The sequence below is a fragment of the Archocentrus centrarchus genome, chromosome 5 (genome assembly GCF_007364275.1).
Source record: "Archocentrus centrarchus isolate MPI-CPG fArcCen1 chromosome 5, fArcCen1, whole genome shotgun sequence".
Classification (NCBI taxonomy): Eukaryota; Metazoa; Chordata; class Actinopteri; order Cichliformes; family Cichlidae; genus Archocentrus; species Archocentrus centrarchus.
Genome location: NC_044350.1, coordinates 13035260 through 13056018, shown reverse-complemented (window position 1 = coordinate 13056018; position 20759 = coordinate 13035260). Strand labels below are relative to the sequence as shown.

The window sequence follows — 20759 nt, the reverse complement described above, 5'->3', positions numbered from 1 at the left end:
AATTTTTGGCTTCCACAAATTATTACCAATATTATATTTATATTTCAGTTTATAACTGGGGCAGCACGGTGGTGCGGTGATTAGCACTGCTGCCTCACAGAATACCATCTGGAAGGGCTGGGTTCGATTCCACCTTGGCCCAGGCCCTTCCCTCCCTGCGCGGAGCCTGCATGCTCCCCTCGTGTCTGCGTGGGCTTCCTCTGGGTACTCCGGTTTCCTCCCACAGTCCAAAGACTGTAAGTCAACCTGACTTGCTGGGGTCAGGTTAATTGGAAACTCTAAATTGCCCACATGTGTGACTGTGAGTGTTGTCTGTCTCTGTGTTGGCCCTGGGACAGGCTGGAGACCTCTACAGGGTATAAAATGAAAGCCTTCATCTCACTTTTACTCCTCTCATGTCAGCTATAAGCAAACAGCAGTGCTGACCTGAGAACACTTAAAGGTTTGTGGAGCCAATTTGAGGATCATTTTTCCAGTTTATAGACTTCCTGTGAATTACTTGTAGAAAAACTTCGGTTTAGAAGGAATGCAGATATACGAGTAGAGACAGGAGTGGAACGAGGAAACAGGTCACTGTGTTTGAGGTTATTTTATTGGAAAACAATGACAGTGGATTATTTGAGCTGAAACCTTTGTCCCTGAATTAGATCTACTAAACAGCCTCTTATCTATACTATGTTAGGATGAAACACAGACATTACAACACAAAACTGATGCAAACACAAGGAGAAAAGAAGTACTTTTAAAAAAAAAAAAAAAAAAGCTTTGATAACTTAGGAAATCAAAGATTTCACCTCCTTTAAAAATTCAAACAGTGACATTCTCCAAAGGAAAAGCTGTACGTGTGAAGGACAGCGCCACCTCTGAACTGAACTGAACTGTGTGTCGGGGGGGGGGGGGGGGGGGGGGGGGGGGGGGGCCATAGCAGTGTAAGCTTTTTCAGAGATAGAGGACAATTCATGAGAAAGCTAAACTGCAACAGTTTGCATACATTTATATCCATCCGTCTTTGTGTAGCACAGTGTGTAGCTTGTTACAAACTCCTAGCAAGCATTTTCAGCGTGTCAAAGGGAGAAAACAAGACTGTTTCCCCCCCTCCCCTATATAAACAAGAGGGGTGGGGTGAAGTGGAGGAAACTGGCCTTAAACCCCATTTTAATGATAGCAGGAATTACACAGTCAGGATTCACATGTCTTTCCAGCCCATGTGAGATTTCAAGGAGAGAAAGCAGGAACAATATTTTCCCCTCTTTAAATTTAAAACAAGAGCTTTTCACATCATTTCTCAGATTGGACATCCCACTCTGAATTTCATAAATACATTCAGCACTCAGTCACTGTAGATTTTTTTTGTTTGTTTTTTTAAAGAGTTTCTATTGCATAAGGACATGATCAATCCTGGCTATAAACACTGTCACTACATTAACACAATAATCACATGTGCACTTAAATTAACATGTATCCACCAGTTTTCACTGCATCTCTTCTTTTATTCCACGTCTTCATGGACCCTCCTCTCCTTACTTCACACAGACATTACAACATAATTTAAACATAAAGACATATGAGAGTAAACAAACATAGGTATAGTTATTATAATGTTACTAAAAACAGGGACTCAGTGGATTAGTGTGAAAACTTCGTAATAAGGCTCATGGGGAGGAAAAAAAAAGTAATTAAAAACTGTCAGCTTCACCGGTCTGGCAAGTCGGCGTCTAAAAGCTCACCTAAAGTTTTGTTGCAGCTTGTGACAGGAGGAAAATCTCTCTCACACAAAACCTTGAGATAAACAGCTAAAATACATTTACCACAACGCCATAATAATACATCAGGATAAAATGTGGACCATAAACAATTAAAAAAAAAAAAAAGTGTGTGTGGGGGATACATAACAAATAATACCAAGGACCATTTCAATAACACCAAAAGAGTCCATAAGAGCATATTAATGTGCTAGAGGTGAAATGCTGTCTTGTAGTTAAAAGCAGCAAACAATAAGTGACCAACAGTTATTCTACAGTTTAAAATGTCCCTTTGTGATATTATGTGGGGAAGTAGACTTTTTCCCCCCCCTCCTTCTTTGTGTACGACTCCCTATAAGTATGGGTACTGCGCGAGGCGCCTGGGGCTTAGCTGGTAGGCACTGTAAGCCTCGGCTCGGGGCGTCACACTAACGTAAGGTGAACCAGTGGCGAACTGATGCTGGTAGGCTGCGGGGAGGCCGTGCAGCAGGGTGCTCACTGAGTCCTTGCGACTGGCCGAGTCCCTCCTGGAGGAGGAGGAGGATGAGGTGTACGTTGCTGCATAAGCGGAGGGGGAGTGTCCGTGGCTGCTGTGACCACGGCCCAGCAGCTGCTCTGTGGCCTGAGAAGCTGAGGAGAGGGCGGTGGAGGCAGGGTAGGTGTATAGGCTGGGGGCGGCGGCAGCGGCTGAGCCGGACGCCAGGGCGGACACCTCGGAGAAGCTGTAGTGAGAGGCTGAGACGGCCGGTGGGAACGTCTGCTGGCGACGTAAAGATGAGTCGCTGTGAGAGTTTCCCGAACGCTCCTGAGATGAAGAAACCACTGACTGAACCTTTAAACAGAAATACATAAATAATGAATCAGATGCTGCGTAAAACATGCAAGAATGAAAATGCAGAAGACCCTCTGCACCTGATATCTTATAGTTTACAGTCAGTTTCTTTTTTATAAGTGTACAAACAGGTTGACTCTATTTTTCTTGCAGCCTCCAGATGACAAACAAAGGTGCATGTTTAACTTGTACATAGAATTTTCCATTTGGATTTGACAGATGGCTTTAAGTTTGTTAAAACATATCTTAAACCTTTGAGTACAAAAACAACAAGGTGGGGAAACTCCTGGTGCCTGACATAATGTGCACATAAAGCAAAACTACCACTTAAATCAGTGGTTCTCAAATCCAGGCTTCGTGGCCCGGTGTCCTGCAGGTTTTAGATGTGTCCCTGATCCAACACACCTGAATAAAATGGCTGAATTACATCCTCAGTATGCAGTTGAGTTCTCCAGAATCCTCCTAATGACTTCTATATTTGACTCAGGTGTGTTGAAGCAGAGACACATCTAAAACCTGCAGGACACCGGGCCACAGGGCCTGGATTTGAGAACCACTGACTTAAATTGAATAAATTTAGCAACATAACTCAGCTGTTCAATTGTTGCATATGGTTCAACTGCAAATGTTACAACAAAATTCATGCTAGGATCCAAAAACAAATAAATGAACAAACTGCTCAGAGTTATGTCTGATGTCATTTTCAGACTCTAATGTCATTACAGTGTTTCCTCAGCAGAGGGCACTCTGCTGAGGAACAGTAAAATTGGACAGTAAATGCCTGAGCCTTTAACAGGAAATTAAGAATCCAGGGAAATTTGTTTTAGTATCTTTAAAACGGTACCAGTGTCAGAACCTGTAACACTACACATTCTTTGAAAGCTTACTTACAGCTGCAGTATGAACATACATATTTAACCCTGGAGTGTTTTTTTGTCACATGGCCGCCATCAAATTAATTTGTTGTACTGAAAAAGGTTTCCAAAGAAAGCTGCATGTTGTCTCAGCATATTGTAACATTCAAGCTTGCTCAATGGAATTTCATATTACAAGTTAGTTTGCATGTTGATGTTAAGTCAATGAGATAAAACAAGCCTCACCTGGCTGAGGTTTAAAGGGTGCGACTGGCTTGGCACCAGTCCAAGACGCTCCACGCTATCCCCTGAACTGCAGGGCTGTCTGTTAGAGGACCTCTTAGGCTTGATGTAACTCACTGAGGATTGACATTAGTAAGCAATACAAAATTATGCTGCTTTCATACTCAATTAAATTCACAGTTAAAACCACAGCAGCACACGGGTGACTCACCAGTCTCCAAGCGTCCTCGTGATTCTGCTGCTCTCTCAGATGCCTGTGTTTTGACCGAAGGTGCCACTACTGCCAGAGACTTGGCCTGGCGAGATGACATCGTGCTTGCTGGATTAAGTGTGCGTGGTAGGGGAGTCAGGGGGCTGGCTGTAGAGGAGTCCGAGTCATGCACGGTCACACAGCTGATAACATTGGTGCGCTGGCTAATCCCAAGACTGTGAAGGAAGTGAGTGTTGTTTCATTTGTCATATATGGAAAACAAGTGCATCATCATCAATCATTCTAAATTAATCAAGTTACACTAGTGCCTACTGGTTCAAAGTGGCCTTGCCTCACAGAAGGTGTGTGCTAGCAGTCAGTTTTTAACTTAAAATATTGGAACGGGACCTTAGAAAGAAAACACACCACAGTGTGTTCAGTGCAGACGAGCATCTTGTTCTCACCTGGCAGGATGGAACTTGTGCTCATCCTCGGTGTCTGTGTCGCTGTGAATCGTGATGATGCTGACTGCTGGGCTCGGTGTGTCCGAGATCACAATTGGCTGTGACAACACTGCACTGGAGCTGGGTGGAGTCACACCACTACTGACTAATGATGCAGTAGATACAACCCTAGGGAGAAAAAAAATAAAATAAACACCACCACCATCAATAATGATGGCGTGTTCACCCCTCGTGCAGATGTGGTTTCATCTGTGGCAACACAAAGAAAACGTACCACATAGAAGAGGAAAATTGAGAAAATTTAGGGGAAAAAAAAAAAAAAAAAAGTTGAAAAAATTATTTTGCCAAGTTTACTGACAACTTGGCAATTTCTTTGCTTCCAGTTTCAACCTCTACTACTATACCAATGCTGATACAGGATTTGTCAGTGACAACACATATCCTTTAGGAGAACACTGCAGTGGGTACCTGCGCCCTCAGTGCCGGTATAAATGGTTAAAGGGCTATGGTGATGTCACCATTTATGAGTGATACAACCAATGTGGCGACCATAATGGGCCCTTTAGCCATCTGCCCCACGACAGGGTAGCTTAAACCCCAACCATGACGCCGAAAATAAAATCTGACAAAAACAGCAGGACTGCACCAACCTGTTCCTGTTCTCTCCACGTCTGGCTTTCACCTTCTTCCTCTCCTGCTGGGTTTTGGTAATGCTCCTATTAGGGCAAAAGATCAAACAAGTTGCTGATGTTTAGCCTTCATTATTTGCCATTCAGTTTACCTTTCAATGCAGTATTTCACATGTAGTATTAAATTAGCCAGTTCTAATTTTGATATTCAATTAAAACATTTGCAGTGCCTTATCCAAAATTAGTTAACTGAATGAAATTATTTGCATATAAAAAAAGAATCTATGAAAAATTACAATATTTGAGATACTAGATACATAAAGCTACAACTTATATTATTTAAACATCTTAATGTTTATACCTATCATTGAAAGTTGATAAAAAAAAAAAAATAAAAAAATCCAAAACCTGAAACACTACATTTTAAATAATCCTGCTTTACATTTGAGAAACACCAATCAAACAGTGTCTTCATGTGTCTGGGATGTGCCTCAACAGTTGCTGGTTGACCCACCGCCAGCTGTGCCCCTGCTGCACGGCTGCATCGGAGTGAATCGTTTCCACGGGCGATTCAGTGACATTTGGCTGATGGGCAGAGCTGTGGATGGCCACACCTGGGACCTGTTGCCACGATGATGGTATGAGGATCTGCTGGGTACCAGTGGGCCAGGCCTGCTGAGAAAAAAAACAACAAACACTTGAGGAGGTGTAATATGGAAGACAAGTTATGTATGGATGAACACAAATTATCTGATTGCTGGAATGGGCCAGACAAATTGAGCCATGCGGACATAAAAATCCAAAGACTGAATACAAAGAGGCAAGCCAATGGCCAATCTCTTCTACAGGCAAAAGCGCAAAGCTAGATAAGCGAGCAACCTTTCCCAAGCCATTCCTTAATTATAGCATTGCCCTGCAACAAATCCACAAGATGATATCATGCAAAGCACAAATGATGAAGCACTGTAAACTGTCAGATCAGGTATAAAGACAAGTATACACAGAACCATGGGGCCTGTTAAAGAAGAAACACTTAAGAGATTAGTTTAGTTCCCTGCTGCTAAACAGTCTGCTGATGATATGTCTTGGGAAAAGGCATGCCACATGTTCTGGGGCTGAAACAAAAAAAGGTGTGTGTCAGAGTCAGACGGGCTGTCAAGATGGGGTTTTAGAAGACTTTGTAGCTGCAACCCCCTTCTGCTGAAAACAAGGAAGGACATGACAAGAGAAGCTGCAAGCAAAGCGCAGACCAACTCAGCAACACATGCGCTCCATGCCCTCAGCAGACCTATGGGGAAAGACTGGGGAATGAAACTGTCCTTTAGAATAAAAATACAGTGTAAATTTTGTCAATTTTGAACTGGGCAGGGGGATTTATAAAATATAGTTTAAAGGTGATGTCAGAACACACACACACAAAAAAAAGTCTGATTTTCTTACAAAATTGAGCATCGACCAACCATGATTATGAAAAGTGACAAATCCACACGTGAAGAGGGACAATGCTGAAATATGACGTGTAAAAGAAAGATGGGCCCCATACAACGTGTGGCAGAGGGGGAGCAGAAAACTTGCAAACAAAACAAAGAAAAGAAAAAGGGAGAGCGGGGCAGGAGAGAGATGATATTGTTAGTGGTAGAGGAAGTGTGCATGTGCATGTCTTTCTTCAGGGGTGTCATTGTTCCTTTACCAGCACTGTGGCTGTGTGCTCCAGGAGGGTAGGCCGACCCACCCCAGTGCCCAGCCCAAGAGGCAGGGAATACTGTGGGGCTAGGCCTGCTGGGGGTGGGTGCAGGGTGGCCACCATCAGGGGTGTGCAGGAACCCTGGAGGAGGGAGGGGCAGTGTTAAGTCATGACGAAAAGTAGCGCCCCTCAAGGCTGATACAGATTATAATAAAAAGAGCAGAGCAGATACACTCAGCCGCACAAGAGATGCACATTGGCACCACTAGCCATCTGGAGACCTGGCCTCTGCAAAGTGCAGCAATTATTCCTCATTTTAGCAAACAGAAATTAACTAGCTTTTGGAGCCAGATGAGTCTCACTACACATCTGGCCTTCCTCCCACATCAAAACGACTGGGAATAAGAGGCCTGGCCGAGAGTGGTGATCCAATCAGCTCTGAAAGCAAATTCAAGTAGACACACAATCAACAGAAAAACAAATAGAAGATATCGTATCGACCCAGTCCTCAAGTCATTACAACACTCACACATTTAAGTTGCTAACATCTTATGCCCTAAAACATTTTGAAGAACCTAATCCACCTTCCTCCACCCCTAAACTTCAGGCAGCAGTTGGTGGCAGCAAAAAGCAGGGGGAATGAAAGGAACCAACAACAGGGAGAACTTTTAAATGCACCCAGTATATCCATGAAGGAGCAAAACAAGGCATCAGTGCTCTCCAGTTGGGTGCTAGTAACAGAAATGTTGCCAGATTTTTTTCAGTAACCTTGAGCTGAAGTTACTGAATGATGATTGTTTAAAACAAACAAAAAATGCTGCTCTGTATGAATTGCGGAATATATGCACAGAAGAACCCCATCCCACTTGCAACTTAACCTCCACTCTTCCTCCAGGAAATGTGAATTTAGCCTGTATCTGTGTTCAGTGTTCGACCCATTCAGAATGCACGGCTGTCACTCGAATGGTCACAGTTAAAGACCGTATCATTACGCAGAAACGGAGAATTACACGTTTAAAAAAATAAAAATAAATACTGAAAAGTTAGCAAATGATTGTCAAGAAGCACTGACATTTCTTTCTACCTGCCCATATATGCACTCCCACTCTCTTGCCAAGTTTGTGGCAAGTCTTTAATGGACAAAATACACAAAGGTTCTCAGGCAAAAACAGTCATATACAGGATGCATATTTTTGTTACCAAAGTTACCAATGGGGGGAAAAAAAAAAAAAATATTGTACAAGAATTTGCTTCTTCAAATACTGCAACACATATGCACATCTTACAAATGCTTACCTGTGTGAGCATACTTGGCTGGATCTGCAAGGACTGAGCAGATTGGTTCTGAGGTACTATGGGTACAGAGTTCTCTACTCTCACGGGGAAACTCGAACTCTTATTGGATGACTGTAGCCCTGGAAAAGAATTGAATAAGAAGTCAAAATATCGATGATAACCATCTCAATGTTTTTATTAATGAATGATTACAGGGGGAAGGGGGAAAAATACTGCTCAACCTAAACAAAGTATATTTTTTGACTCTTAAGTTTGAACCTCTTTTTTATTTAAGTTTTATTTAATACATACAAATAAAAAGTTTGAACTCAGCTGCATCCCTTACCTTGAATAGTGGAGGGTGGACAGACGATGAGAGTCTGCTGGAAGGGTTCTGTCTGGCTACACAGCCCAGCAGGACGAGCTGGGATTGGGACACTCTGTTGAGCCAGCCCAGGAATGTTGATAGTCGCCTGCTGGTACAAAGCTGGCTGGTAGTTCAGCAAAGGCACCGCACCTCCTGCAGAAGGCACCTGTTAAAAACAACAAAACATTAATACCAGCAGGATTATGGGCCCATACGTGTGTCAAAATTTAGGGATCACACCTGGTTATGCTGGTTAAGTTGGCTACTGAAGGTCACGGTGAGGTTGCCCGCTGCAGCACTGGGGACTGCATTGGTAGAGTAGAGGGATTTGCTGCTGTCATAGGAGCTCCGGCGCTTGCAGATCTCCATATTCTGGAAGCACGACTTCACACTGGAGAGGATTGAGTACCAGTGTTTCGGTAAACACATTTAACACAAACACTTACCCAAAGTGACAAACGTGCATCTCACCACACCCACACTTACTGGGAGCTGTGGGGATAATCCATGAGGTGGCTCATGGTGACAAAGGGGTGACCCAGAGTTTTTGTAGGTGTGATTCGTTTGTCAGCATCCAGACGAAGCATTCGCTTTAGAAGGTCTATAAACTCTCGCCTGTCAGCTTTCTCAGCCAACATGTCCGTCCCCTCTAAGTGCGAAGACAGGTTGACCTGGTATATTTAAAAAAAAAAAAAAAAAAAAGAAAGAAAGAAAGAAAAGATGTGGTCAAGCAATCACTTCATGGTATATTTAATTTCCTGGATTATGAACTTCTTGTGATCTACCTGCATCATGTCATCCAGACAGTTGAAGATGTACTTTCTGGCCTCCTTGGATTTGATGCCCATCTCCATTTCATGCTCTGCTGGGGTCTGGTAAAGAAGCACAAAATATCTGTTTGTGTTTCATAACATAACCATTCTCCTAAACCTTAAGTCAGGTTTAATGTGGAAAACTAAAATGAAGTAATCAAATCAAAAGGAGCATCAAGTCTCTTTACAGCTTACTGAACTAGATACTCATTTTACTCATATTAACCTTAAGCCTCCAGAGTGGGTAACTAGAGTCAGGGCCTCGATTGAAAAAGCGGCTAGTCTTGGTGCCGGCACTCAGCAGGTACTCAGCAGGCAGGCCTTGAGTCTGAGAAATGTAACGGATCTGGACACAGAAGAAGACATTCAGATTAAACAATCAAAGAAATAGATATGTTTTAAGTACTGTGGAGTTAAACAATCAAAACTATACTATAATCAACTTAATTTTTTGCAGTTTATTGTGCTAGGGAATTTATTTAAACTAGATATATCTTTATTTAGAAGTGTGGGGCTACTTAGAAGCCTCTCTTGGTTAAAAGGTCAACTGTAATTTGCCTAATGGCAGAAAAACTACTCAGTCTGATGTGACAAAACCTAAAGGCCACTTCTATTATGAAGTAGGGTGGTGGCATAATCATGTAGTCTTGCTTAGTCTCTCATATTGCTTAACTTAAAACAAAACTAGACCTTTTTTTTAAAAAAAAAAAAAAAAAAAAAAAAAAAAAAGGAAACTCTTTCCTAGGCATCTGAGCATTGCTTGCAAGTTCTTGGGAACATTAACATGACTGACCTGATCATACTCGGACGCTCCAGGATACAAAGGCCAACCCAGAAACAGCTCAGCAATCACACACCCTAGAGACCACATGTCAATGGCCTCACAGAAAGGCAGCCCCAAAATGATCTCTGGAGCTCTAAATGGCAAAGATAAGATTTATATATGATTAATGACAGAACAGAACTGAGCTGCATAGTTGTGTCACATTAACATGGCTATTGGTTACAACTCTTCTGCGCAAGACTGCAAGGCAGACAAAACAGTTGCATTTCTCTCCACTTACCTGTAGTAGCGAGACTGTAAGTAGGTTGAGCACACTGCTTTGGACACATGACTTGCAGATCCAAAGTCGATGACCTTCACCCTGTAGGGCTGTCTAATGGGGTCCACCAACATGATGTTTTCAGGCTTCAAGTCTGCATGAATTAAACCCAGGCTCTTCAGTTTCATTAGTGCTGTAGCCACCTAAAGACATGAGCACATGAGTATTAGTCTGGCTGAATTACAAGGAACAAACACTGGATTTTTTCCTGCATTTTACTGTTTTGCCAACCTGCTGCAGAATGGGCCGGATGTGCCGTAGGGGAAGCGGACTGAACTTGCTCTGCTTGAGAAAGTCGTATAAATTCTGTTCAAGCATCTCAAACACCAAGCAGGTGTGACCCTTGTGTTGGAAGCATTCATATGAACGCACAAAATTATACTCGTCTGCATTCTCTGCACTCAGCCGGTTCAGGATGCCCACCTATCAAGAAATAAACAACTCAATATGAGATGAAAAATAAATGCTAGTTCACATCTTGGTGCATATGAAGTCCAGTAAACAGCAATTTGACTCAGTGTATGGGAAAATTACAGTAGTTACATGTTTCATTTAGCCATTTTCCTCTAAATTGTTGAATGCTACTGGATGCAAGCACTACAAATCAGCTGCATTTTAATTCAGTGGTCTATAAAGAAGAGCAATCAGTGCACACCTGCAGGTAAGATACCCATACATAGCACTTCATGTATCTTTTTATACGGTCCACTTTTATTAGAAATGTGTAAAATGGCATTTGACCCCATTATGATTTAAAACACAGACAAACTTTGTCTGCTTACCTCAATTTGTCCCTGACGAGCATATGAGGGATGGTTTTTCAGAATCTTGATTGCTACAATCTCATTGGTTCCTCTCTTCCAGCACTTGGCCACTTGTCCAAATGTGCCCCTCCCCAGGAACTCCAGCACTTCATAGCTGCTCGACACGGAGCAGAGGATTTCATGCTGCACAAGCTGATAATCCCCTTCACCATTGGAGCTGCTGCTCTTGGTGGTTGGAGCCGAGTGAGGTATGGACTGGCCTGTGCCCCCGCCTCCACCTCCACCCGTACGGGTGGAGTAAGTTGCTGCAGGAGCTGAGAGCTCTTCTAATATCTGAACGCTTCCACAGCCACTTCCGCTACCGTTGCTTGTCTCCTCCATCTTTCTCTTCTGCCCATGCCTGTGCCCCCTAGTTTCAGAGGACGTCTCGTGAGCATAAGAGGAGGATGTCGCCTGCTCAGTGACACGTCGACTGGATCCACGAGGAAGACTGCCGGTGCTATCAGCTGCCCGCACCACCACTTGACCCCTGGAGCCGGGCGCTGCGGGGGGGAAGACCAGGGATGGCGCAAACGGCGGTACAGCCATGGCTGGGGTAAACGTGTATGCTGTCTGGCCTGCTATGGAGCTGTAAGCCTCAGTGGTGGACACATCCCAAACGTTGCTTTCCACCTTGAGCTTCTTGACACGGCAAAAGGCACTGGAGGAGATGGACGGAGGGGAGAACACCTGTAGCTGGGAACTCATAGCTGTAAAGAAATTGAAGACAATTAGATACATAACAAAACCTCCAAACAACTTAAATATTTTGATTTTTTGCCATAATTGGAAATAGGTGCAGCGGTTTATTGAAACATGCAAGCATGCATGGAAATACAGTATATAAGGCAAAAACAAATCTAACAAGCTTGGAAGTCCATATTTAGTATGACCACCTTTATTCTTCAACACAGCCTGAACTCTTAGTCAAGCTTTATTGTAATTTCTTTAAGTATTCTACTGTAGATAGAAGTGGCAGGCATATTAAAAATAAAAAATTTAACTTCCATTTGTCCAGTTTCCTTAAATTTAAGGACGCATTACACACCATGCCGAGATGCACCAAATCTTCAGCCAACATGACTCTGGGAATCACCTTGTTGCAAAAGTACTAGCGTCAACTAAAGGAATGGGAACTTATGGGTTTTGTGACAGGCTGCTAGTAAAATGCCCAAAGATAAAATTTTAAATTGGTTCCTTGGTAAGTTGTTATCAACCGCAGCAGTTCATCCCTTGAGTTAAGTGCCTTGTTCATTTACAATTGAATGATTCAGATTTCTAAAAACAAAAAAACAAAAAACAAGTGCCAATGTTCAAAAGGGGGGGGGGGACAAAACAAACAAACAAACAAACAAACAAAAAAAAAAAACACTTTGGAAGATCTTCAGAAAGACCAATTAAAAGACAAAGAAATTGGCTCCTTGGAAGCAAAAAAAACAAACAAACAAAAAAAAAAACAAAGTCCACTGACATTTTTCCTCTCATCGTTTCTTTTCTTGGCTAGGGTCAGTGTCACTACTGAAGCAATACTTGGGTCCTACACAGGTTACAGAGGTAGTCCAGCTCCTCCATGATGGCACATCAATACATGCCAGTGCCAGAAGGTTTGCTGCATCTCCCAGCAGTCTCAAGAGCATGGAGGAGATTCCAGGAGACAGGCAGTTACCCAGAAGGTCCTTAAATCAGCAGGGCCGATATCTGCTCCTTTGTGCAAGGAGGAACAAGGTGAGTACTGCTAGAGTGCTACAAAATGACCTCTTCCAGGTCACTGGTGTGAATGAATGATGACCAAACAATTAGAAATAGGGTTCCTGAGGATGGCCTGAGGGCCCAACATCCTCTACTGGGCCCTGTACTCACTGCCCAGCCCAGTGGAGTGCTGTCTGCAGATGAGAGCAGGCTCACCCTGAGCACATGTGGCAGACATGAAAGGGGGGTCTGGAGAAGCTGTGGAGAACGTTATGCTGCCTGTAACATCATTCAGCCCAACCGGTTTGGTGGTGGTTCAGTGATCGTCTGAGGAAGCATATCCATGGAGGGATGCACAGATCTTTACAGGGTAAGCAATGACACCCTGACTGCCATTAGGTATGAAGGATGAAATCCTTGGACCAACTGTCAGACTCTACGGTGGTGCAGTGGATCCTTGATTCTTCCTGGCCTCATGTGGCCAGAGTATGCAGGCAGTTCCTGGAGGATGAAAGAACTGATACCACTAACTGGCTTCCAGCACTTGCCTGACAGTCTGTAAATCCAATAGAACACCTCATGTTTCAGTCAATCTGAGGCCACCAGTTTGCACTTCAGACTGTCCAGAAGCTCAGTGGATCCCCTGGTCCAGATCTGGAAGGAGATGCCCCAGGACACCATCCATCATCTCATTAGAAGCATGCCTCGATGTTGTCAAGCATGCACACAAGCATGTGGGAGCCATACAAATTACTAAGTATCTCTGAGTTAGTGCAATGAAGTTTCAGTAGAATCGACTCACCTGTTGCATAATTTTGTCAGTTTGATTTGGGGTGTCTTTCAATTTTATAGGCTGAGAATTTTCATTTCCATCCAGTGATCTGGCTCCTTTCATTCCCAACCCATTACCCAGTTGAACCCCAACTCATGTTGGCATGACTGCGTATGAAGCAATCTCAGGAACTGTCTGATGACTGACCTCAGGTCAGTAGCTACTTGAAGTAAAATTAACTAATGCTAACAGAAAGGGAACAAACAATTAAGATACACCAATCAAGCATAACTGACAACCACTGACTGGTGAAACAGACAACACTGATTATCTTATCATGGTACCTCTTAGTGGGTGGAATAGGAAGCAAGTGAACATTTTGTCCTCCAAGTCGACATGTTAGAAGCAAGAAAAATGGGCAAGTGTGAGGATTTGAGCGAGTTTAATGAGGGCCAAATTGTGATGTCTAGACTGGAACAAAGCATCCCCAAAACAACTCTTGTGGGGTGCTCACAGTCTGCAGTGGTCAGTATCTATCAAAAGTGGTCCAAGGAAGGAACGGTGGTGAACCAGTAACAGGGTCATGGATTGTGAAGGTTCAGCAATACCTGTGTGGAGTGAAGGCTGGCCTGTGTGGTCCAAAAACAAACAGATGAGCTATTGTAGTTCAAATTGCTGAAAAGGTTAATGCTGATTCTGATAGAAAAGTGTCAGAATACACAGAGCATCTCCATTTGTTGTGTATGGGGCTGCATAGCTGCAGACCAGTCAGGGTGCCCATGCTAACCCTGGTCACCTACTGAAAACACCAACAATGGGCACATGGAAATCAGAGCTGGACCACCGGGCAATGGATGAAGGTGGCCTGGTCAGAGGAATCACGTTTTCCTTCACATCACGTGGATGGCTGGGTGCATGTGAGTCGCATTCCTTGAGAACACCTGGCACGGGGATGCACTATGGGAAGAAGGCAAACCAGCGGAGGCAGTGTGATGCTTTGGGCAATGCTCTGCTGGGAAACCTTGGGACCAGCCATCCATGTGGATGTTACTTTGACACATACCACCTACCTAAGCATTGTTCCATGACCATGTACACCTCTTCATGGAAATGGTATTCCCTGATGGCTGTGGCCTCTTTCAGTGGGACAATACACCCTGCCACAAAGCAAAAATGGTTCAGGAATGGTTTTGAGGAGCACAACAAGTTTGAGGTGTTGACTTGGCCTCCAAATTCCCCAAATCTCAAACTAGCATCTGTGGAATGTGCTGGACAAACAAGTCCGATCCATGGAGGCCCCACCTCACAACTTACAGGAGCTGTTGTGAACATGTTGGTGCCAGATACCACAGCACACCTTCAGAAGTCTAGTGAAGTCCATGCCTCAATGGGTCGGGGCTGTTTTGGTAGCGAAAAGGGGACAAACACAAGTTAAGTAGGTAGTTAAGTAAGTAGGTAATGTTGCACTTAATTGGTGTATACTTGGCTTTTGAGATTCCAGGTGTGGACCCAACTTGTGTAATACCTATTTGTACCACAAGATGGTGTAGTGAGTCAATGTGGAATCCAGACTGCCAAAGCCCCGCATGGAAATAAGAGGAAACACCAATAGCGAGGCAGATGCGGAAGGACAGGAATTTGAGTCAATGGGACACCAAACAATTGCTTAAGCACATGGAAAGCAACCCTAAAGAAAAGCTGGCTTGCTTGTAAAGAAAATTAACAAAAAGGAAAAAAAAGAACAAACATCTGACTAGCTTTATACTGCTGGAAACAACTCAGAATAAAGGGGAAAATGATCATGCTGAGTTTCTTCTAGACTGTTAAGACAAAAGCTGTTCATGCCAATATTTGCCATGTAGTAATGGCTTATAACAGTATAACAGTGCATACATTGTAAACAGTATTCATTTTACAATTGTTTAAAGTCAATTAATACAAAATGCATAGTTTACTCAATATGTACTCTTTAATTAGGACATTCAGAAACTTGCCATTTAGATACACCACTGATATATACATGTCACAGCTAGCCAGGTAAAATGCAAACAGTTAAAACCATCATTAAAGATATCTAGACTGTGGCCAGTCTAGATATCTTTAAGCATGTTTCAGTACTTGCATCAGTTACTATACATAATATAGCAAAAAATATATATTTTCTTCAGTATTCTTTGCCCATAAAATTAAAATGCCTCAATAATCCTAAACAACAACTTTGTTTTAGGTTAGGTGGCCACCATTTTGGTACCCTAATTGATTTCAGCCAGTTTGCTCAACAGCAGTTTTAGATTAAAAATTGTAGCTTTATATATTAAACAAAATGCCCAGTGGATACAGAACAATATAATATTTATATGTTTAATGCCTCATAGGCATCCACTTTTCCACTGTAGGATCACAGGGCTGGTTCCTATCCCAGCTGTCACAGAGTGACAGGCTTTAGGCATTAACCTAAACATCACGTCACTGGACAGTGGGAAAACAAATGCCACAGAAAGGCCCCAGCTGACCAGAAAGTATGAACCCAGAACATTCTTTAAGGTTTTTACAGATAATACACAATAAAATTAATATTTTTTATTTAATATTATTGTGCATTATATATTATATACCTACAAACATTAATATAAAATATACTAGTGCTGTACATCATTTCATCCCTTGGCAATGTGGTCAGATTTTTCACCTTACTAAACATTTGGTGTTTTTATGACTGGAATGTCTACATGGCATGAAGTATTGTGTTTGTATTAAAATATCTATTCTAAACTACTTAATTTCATAGGCATGATCACAAAATAAACTAAAACTAACAAACAATGAGTTTACAAAAGTGAACAGAAACAAGCAAACACATACCGAAAATAAGAAATCAAGGGCGTAGGATTGAGTTTACTATTGGGGGGGGACACATATCGGAAACTCGGCAAATCCGTAAATACTCTGAGCAAAGCATAAAAAAAATGCTATATTGATCACGTGTCTATCGCAATACATATTGTTGATTTATTGCTCAGCCCTAACATGTATACATCACATCTCGTGCGCTGTCAGCTCTGTTAACAGCATCACCTGACCCTTACAGTAAAAGTTTTCATTTATTTTAAAACCTGGCCTCGAGCCCTGTACCACCCTCTCTTTCCTGTCTCCTCTGTGCTGCATTGCTGCTTCTAAACATACAAAATGGTTTCAGAGATGAGGTACAGCTCCTGAGCCTAAAGGTGGCTCATTTTATACTAAAAAAGAAAAAAAATTCACTTATTGGTCACTATAGAGAAGCATTTCACCAACTCTAGTGGGGTGTTGTACTGCAACCTAAACATAAACTAACCCAGGGGGCGGGGGGAGCGCAGTGACATGATGCTATGTTGCGCCTTCAAAATAAAAGCACGCAAGTTACAGATTTAGTATTTTTTTCCTCCGCAGTGTAATTTTTGGGTAGGACAAATGCGCCTGTATTACTGTATGAGGTGGTAAAGACTTTCCTGTATCTGCCTGTGGAACCAGAAGCATTGAGCTGCATGTCCAGGAAGAGGTGCAGAGGGTAGTCAGTATCCATTCAATAACTGTAGCCACAGTCACTGAGATGACCTTTCTGCCAGTTGATGGAGGAACCCAAAGAGTGTGCTGGATGAAACTGGATTCCGACAGCAATGATGAATTACCTCGGAAAGTAATACGGATGCATTCCACAGCTAGCAGTTCAATATTCCAACCACAGAAACCTGCTGCTGCAGTATCATGTCCGGAGTAGCACGACCTTTCAATCCCTCCATATTTCTTCTTACCTCTCTCGATCTGCTCGAAAAGTCCTTAAGCCACACAGTGGTCCGGTAAGCATGAGTGTGCTACCATGTTGCTGCAATGCTCCACAAAGCACATTAATCTCCACTCAATGTCTTAATCACCTCACCAAGATCTACACTGTTGTCAAAATACCTCATTCGCCATAATGATCACTGGAACAACTCCAGCTCTGAAACCCTGGCATTTCCACCGTGGCTTGTCCAGGATTACAGGGCCCTCTCCAGGCAGAACTGCAGAATCAGCTAATGGAAGATTCTCCACTGACAAAAGTGAAATGCACCAAAAAAAAAAAAAAAAAAAAAAAAAAAAAAAAAACCTAACAGACTGGTAAAACTTACCTTTGTTGAAATCATTACAAAAGGGAAAAAAAAAGCAGCTGCTGCCCCTCAGCACAGTGCCAAAAAAATCTTAAGTGAAAATACCACAAACAAAAACCCTATCCACTGAACTACTTAGGTCCAATACTGCTCTGTCTTAGGACAAGGACAACGACACTAAAACTTTTGATGAAACACTGCCCCCAGTGGTGAAACCTTTAATACTTTGATTACCATAATTACCTAGCAATTACCATGATTATCATAATTAGCAGTAACATGGCCAAATATGGGATTCAAGACACTGTTCAATTGTTTTTTTTTCCCATAAAAAAAAAAAAAACAAACAAACAAAAACAACTTAATTTTGTAGAAGAAACTGTAATTATAACATTTAAGCTTATATGACCCTATGGAATATCTTCAAACTTCTGGTTTCAAAAACTGACAAAGATCTGCTTCTTAGTGAAATGAAAACTTATGTTAACTTGTGTTTACATAAGCACATTTAATGGGTGCTGCTCCTCTTCTCTTATTGCAAATAACTCCAAATGAATTTAAGAGTGCATGTTTTCACCTATCACCGTAAATAACTGCGAGCTGTGTGTGTTTCTCAGTAAGCCGGGTCAGGTGAACTGACAGAAACAAAAATGAAACGAAATAGCAAGTAAGGATAAAGACCGCAGTGAAGGAACGAAGCGCTTACGGAAAAGTTTCATAACACAGGTAACACGGAGAATATGACTTTAAAACAGTACTCAGTTCTTTGATGTCAGAAATGTGAAATTAAACGTGTTCTTGAATACACCCGTACAGCCAGACTACTGTGCAGTCTTCTTTCTCCTGTGACCTGTAGTAATGAACTGCACGACTCTGACAATCGCCCAGTGTTTTGGAAGCTAACGTCCAACACTATTTCCCACTAACTTTTCTGATTCCCATAGCTACTGCCCCCTCACCTGTTTCTCACTCGCCCCCTTGTTCTAACATAAAAAAAAAAAAAAATCCCTGGGACTGCCCTGCTAAGGGTGGAGTGTGGCCGTCTCCAACGGGTCCGATCCCAACCAAATTATTCAGCTACGGTTTCGCTTTTGACCAAAGTTTTTTTTCAACTGTTGTGTTCAAGCCACTGTTATGAAATATCGCCATATCGCTGCTAAAAAAAGAAACTCCTTAAACGTTTCGCAGTCACTTTGCTAGAAGTCAGACTTAAGATCAAATCAACAAGGTAACGTTACTTCACTCGCTAATGCTAACACGCTAACGCCTTCACTTTCCGACAGTATGGTGCTTAAAAAAAGAGCATCTTACCCGAGATAGCGGGGTTAAATCACTGACAAGGTGCCCAGAACACAGCGTGAATGCAAAGTGAATTGTAACGTACCGGATTTGATGTGATGACAGCTTGGAAACGCAGGCTTCGTCCGAGGTTTAAATCCCACTGCAGTCTGCCACTGATCCGATTAGCTTCTGCTAGTTAACCTTAGATGCTGGCTAGGCCTGCATTGTGTCCTCGGTCGATGGTGAGCTCGGCAACGGGAGAAGGCCTCACAGCACAGCACCTCCAGAAGGGAAAGGTTCTCATGGTATCAGTAAATAGGTTCATCTAATCCTAAAATTTATACAAGCGTTAGTTAAAACATGATTAATCCCTCTTTAAAACCGACTGCCTTCAAGCAGCGAAAACCACTTTTCACCGGAACTAACCACGTCCTTATACAGCCGCGAATCTTACGTCATTTCCGAGTATTACCGTAATGACTAGCAATTCCTTATAGACATCATTATTCGTGTGTATTTTAAACAAGATAAACAAATAGAAAAAAACCTTGTGCCAATAACAGTGTACTCAACAACTGTTCTCTGTTGTCAAGCATGTGTATCAAACTATATTTGGGATCATTTTTACACATTAAGTGAAACGAAAGAGGGGGAAAAAAGGACAGATTACGGTAAAAAGACATTTGCGTGACGTAACCAGAAGATACTAGTAATTTTCCGGCTGTAATATTCCACAAATGAAGGGCTACCCGGATCCTGGAACAGTGGAAAACGGAATGAATGAACATGACTTAGTACGGGAAATTACCAAGCAGGAGGTGTCCATGACAACAACAACAACAACAACAATAATAATATTACATCTTTATTCTCACTGAATATGAAGCAGGTGACTTTTACTGGTGGATCTTCTTAATGACACATTAATAGCTGTTGTAGCTTCTTACAGCTGCTATAAACTTGGCCGTTATTTTTGGACTTTTGTCATAGCCCGAAATTACACATTTACATAGTGATAATATTCACCATACAGCAGCCACATGGATGACTAGAGGGAAATTATAAACTGGTATTACAGTACTGTACAAAAATCTTGATCCACCTAATTTCTTTACATGTTGGTTCCAATGACCCAGATTTTCTCTGGACACTGGCAGTCATTTTCACTAACTCATTTTTTTGGCACATCTTGGGATGATGTGCAACATTTGAGAAAAATGGACAAGCAGAGGGCAAAAAAGAAAAAAAAAAGAAATGGCAGGCTTGAAAAACTATCTCCAATAGATGAACAGTATCTGAAAGTCATGTCCTTAAGAAATACAAAAAAACAAGACCTGACACAGGACCTGAGAGATGCATCTGGTCCTTCAGCTGATCCATCTGTTGTTTGCTGAAATCTCAGAAATGGTCTCAGTGGAAGGGTACCTGTCAAGAATCCATCCAAACAGGGATAAAAGGCTGAGGTATTAAAAATTAACCAAGAAGTGGACTGAAAACCAGTGAAGAATGAAGTGATGAATTCAAATGTGAAATTTTTGGTTCAAAATATCATCCATACAATATATGGGAGAGAGGTACAACAGTGAGTGTCATCTGTAAAACACGGTGGAGCCTCTTTCATGGTTTGGTGCTGCATTTCAGCCAGTGGTGTTGGGAAGCTTGTCAAAATTGATGGAATTATCAGATTAGGAACCACCATGCAATACTAATCTGGAAATCATCTGACTGGCAACAGCTCTACATTCTTCAGCAGGACAATGATCACAAACATACTGCCAATGCAGTAAAAGCATACCTGGATAGGAAAACACACACACACACACACACACACACACACACACAATGGAACAGCGATCAGTCATGGATTGGCCTCCCCAGAGCCCAGACCTCAA

At 42.3% G+C, this 20759-nt stretch overlaps 1 protein-coding gene across 4 annotated transcripts; it reads right to left on the bottom strand.

Moving 5' to 3' along the window:
* Nucleotides 1-896: 896 nt before the first annotated feature.
* hipk1b (homeodomain interacting protein kinase 1b) lies at nt 897-19303 on the bottom strand. 4 transcript variants are annotated; one of them, XM_030730283.1, is made up of 18 exons: nt 18971-19303; nt 10978-11708; nt 10427-10618; nt 10157-10338; nt 9886-10009; nt 9319-9438; nt 9066-9152; nt 8767-8951; nt 8521-8671; nt 8260-8446; nt 7935-8053; nt 6645-6779; nt 5469-5629; nt 4976-5041; nt 4326-4493; nt 3883-4097; nt 3675-3787; nt 897-2574 (listed from the first exon to the last, which is right to left on the bottom strand). In XM_030730283.1, the coding sequence occupies exons 2-18, from the start codon at nt 11704-11706 to the stop codon at nt 2095-2097; spliced, it is 3414 nt and encodes a 1137-aa protein (XP_030586143.1). In that variant the 5' UTR covers nt 11707-11708; nt 18971-19303; the 3' UTR covers nt 897-2094. The 4 variants fall into 4 exon arrangements, with proteins under 4 accessions (XP_030586143.1, XP_030586144.1, XP_030586145.1 ...); XM_030730284.1 differs by having other exon boundaries at nt 5469-5626; XM_030730285.1 differs by lacking the exon at nt 6645-6779.
* Nucleotides 19304-20759: the final 1456 nt, after the last annotated feature.

Bases quoted from the DNA above. Each gene is read 5' to 3' on its own strand.
- hipk1b (XM_030730283.1), bottom strand. From the start codon at position 11,706: ATGAGTTCCCAGCTACAGGTGTTCTCCCCTCCGTCCATCTCCTCCAGT. The intron at 8,447-8,520 runs GTGTGATCCCTA...TGTTTTTAACAG, and splicing joins AACTTAACCAGCATAACCAG to GTGCCTTCTGCAGGAGGTGC. The intron at 5,630-6,644 runs GTAAAGGAACAA...TTTTTTTCTCAG, and splicing joins AGCACACAGCCACAGTGCTG to CAGGCCTGGCCCACTGGTAC.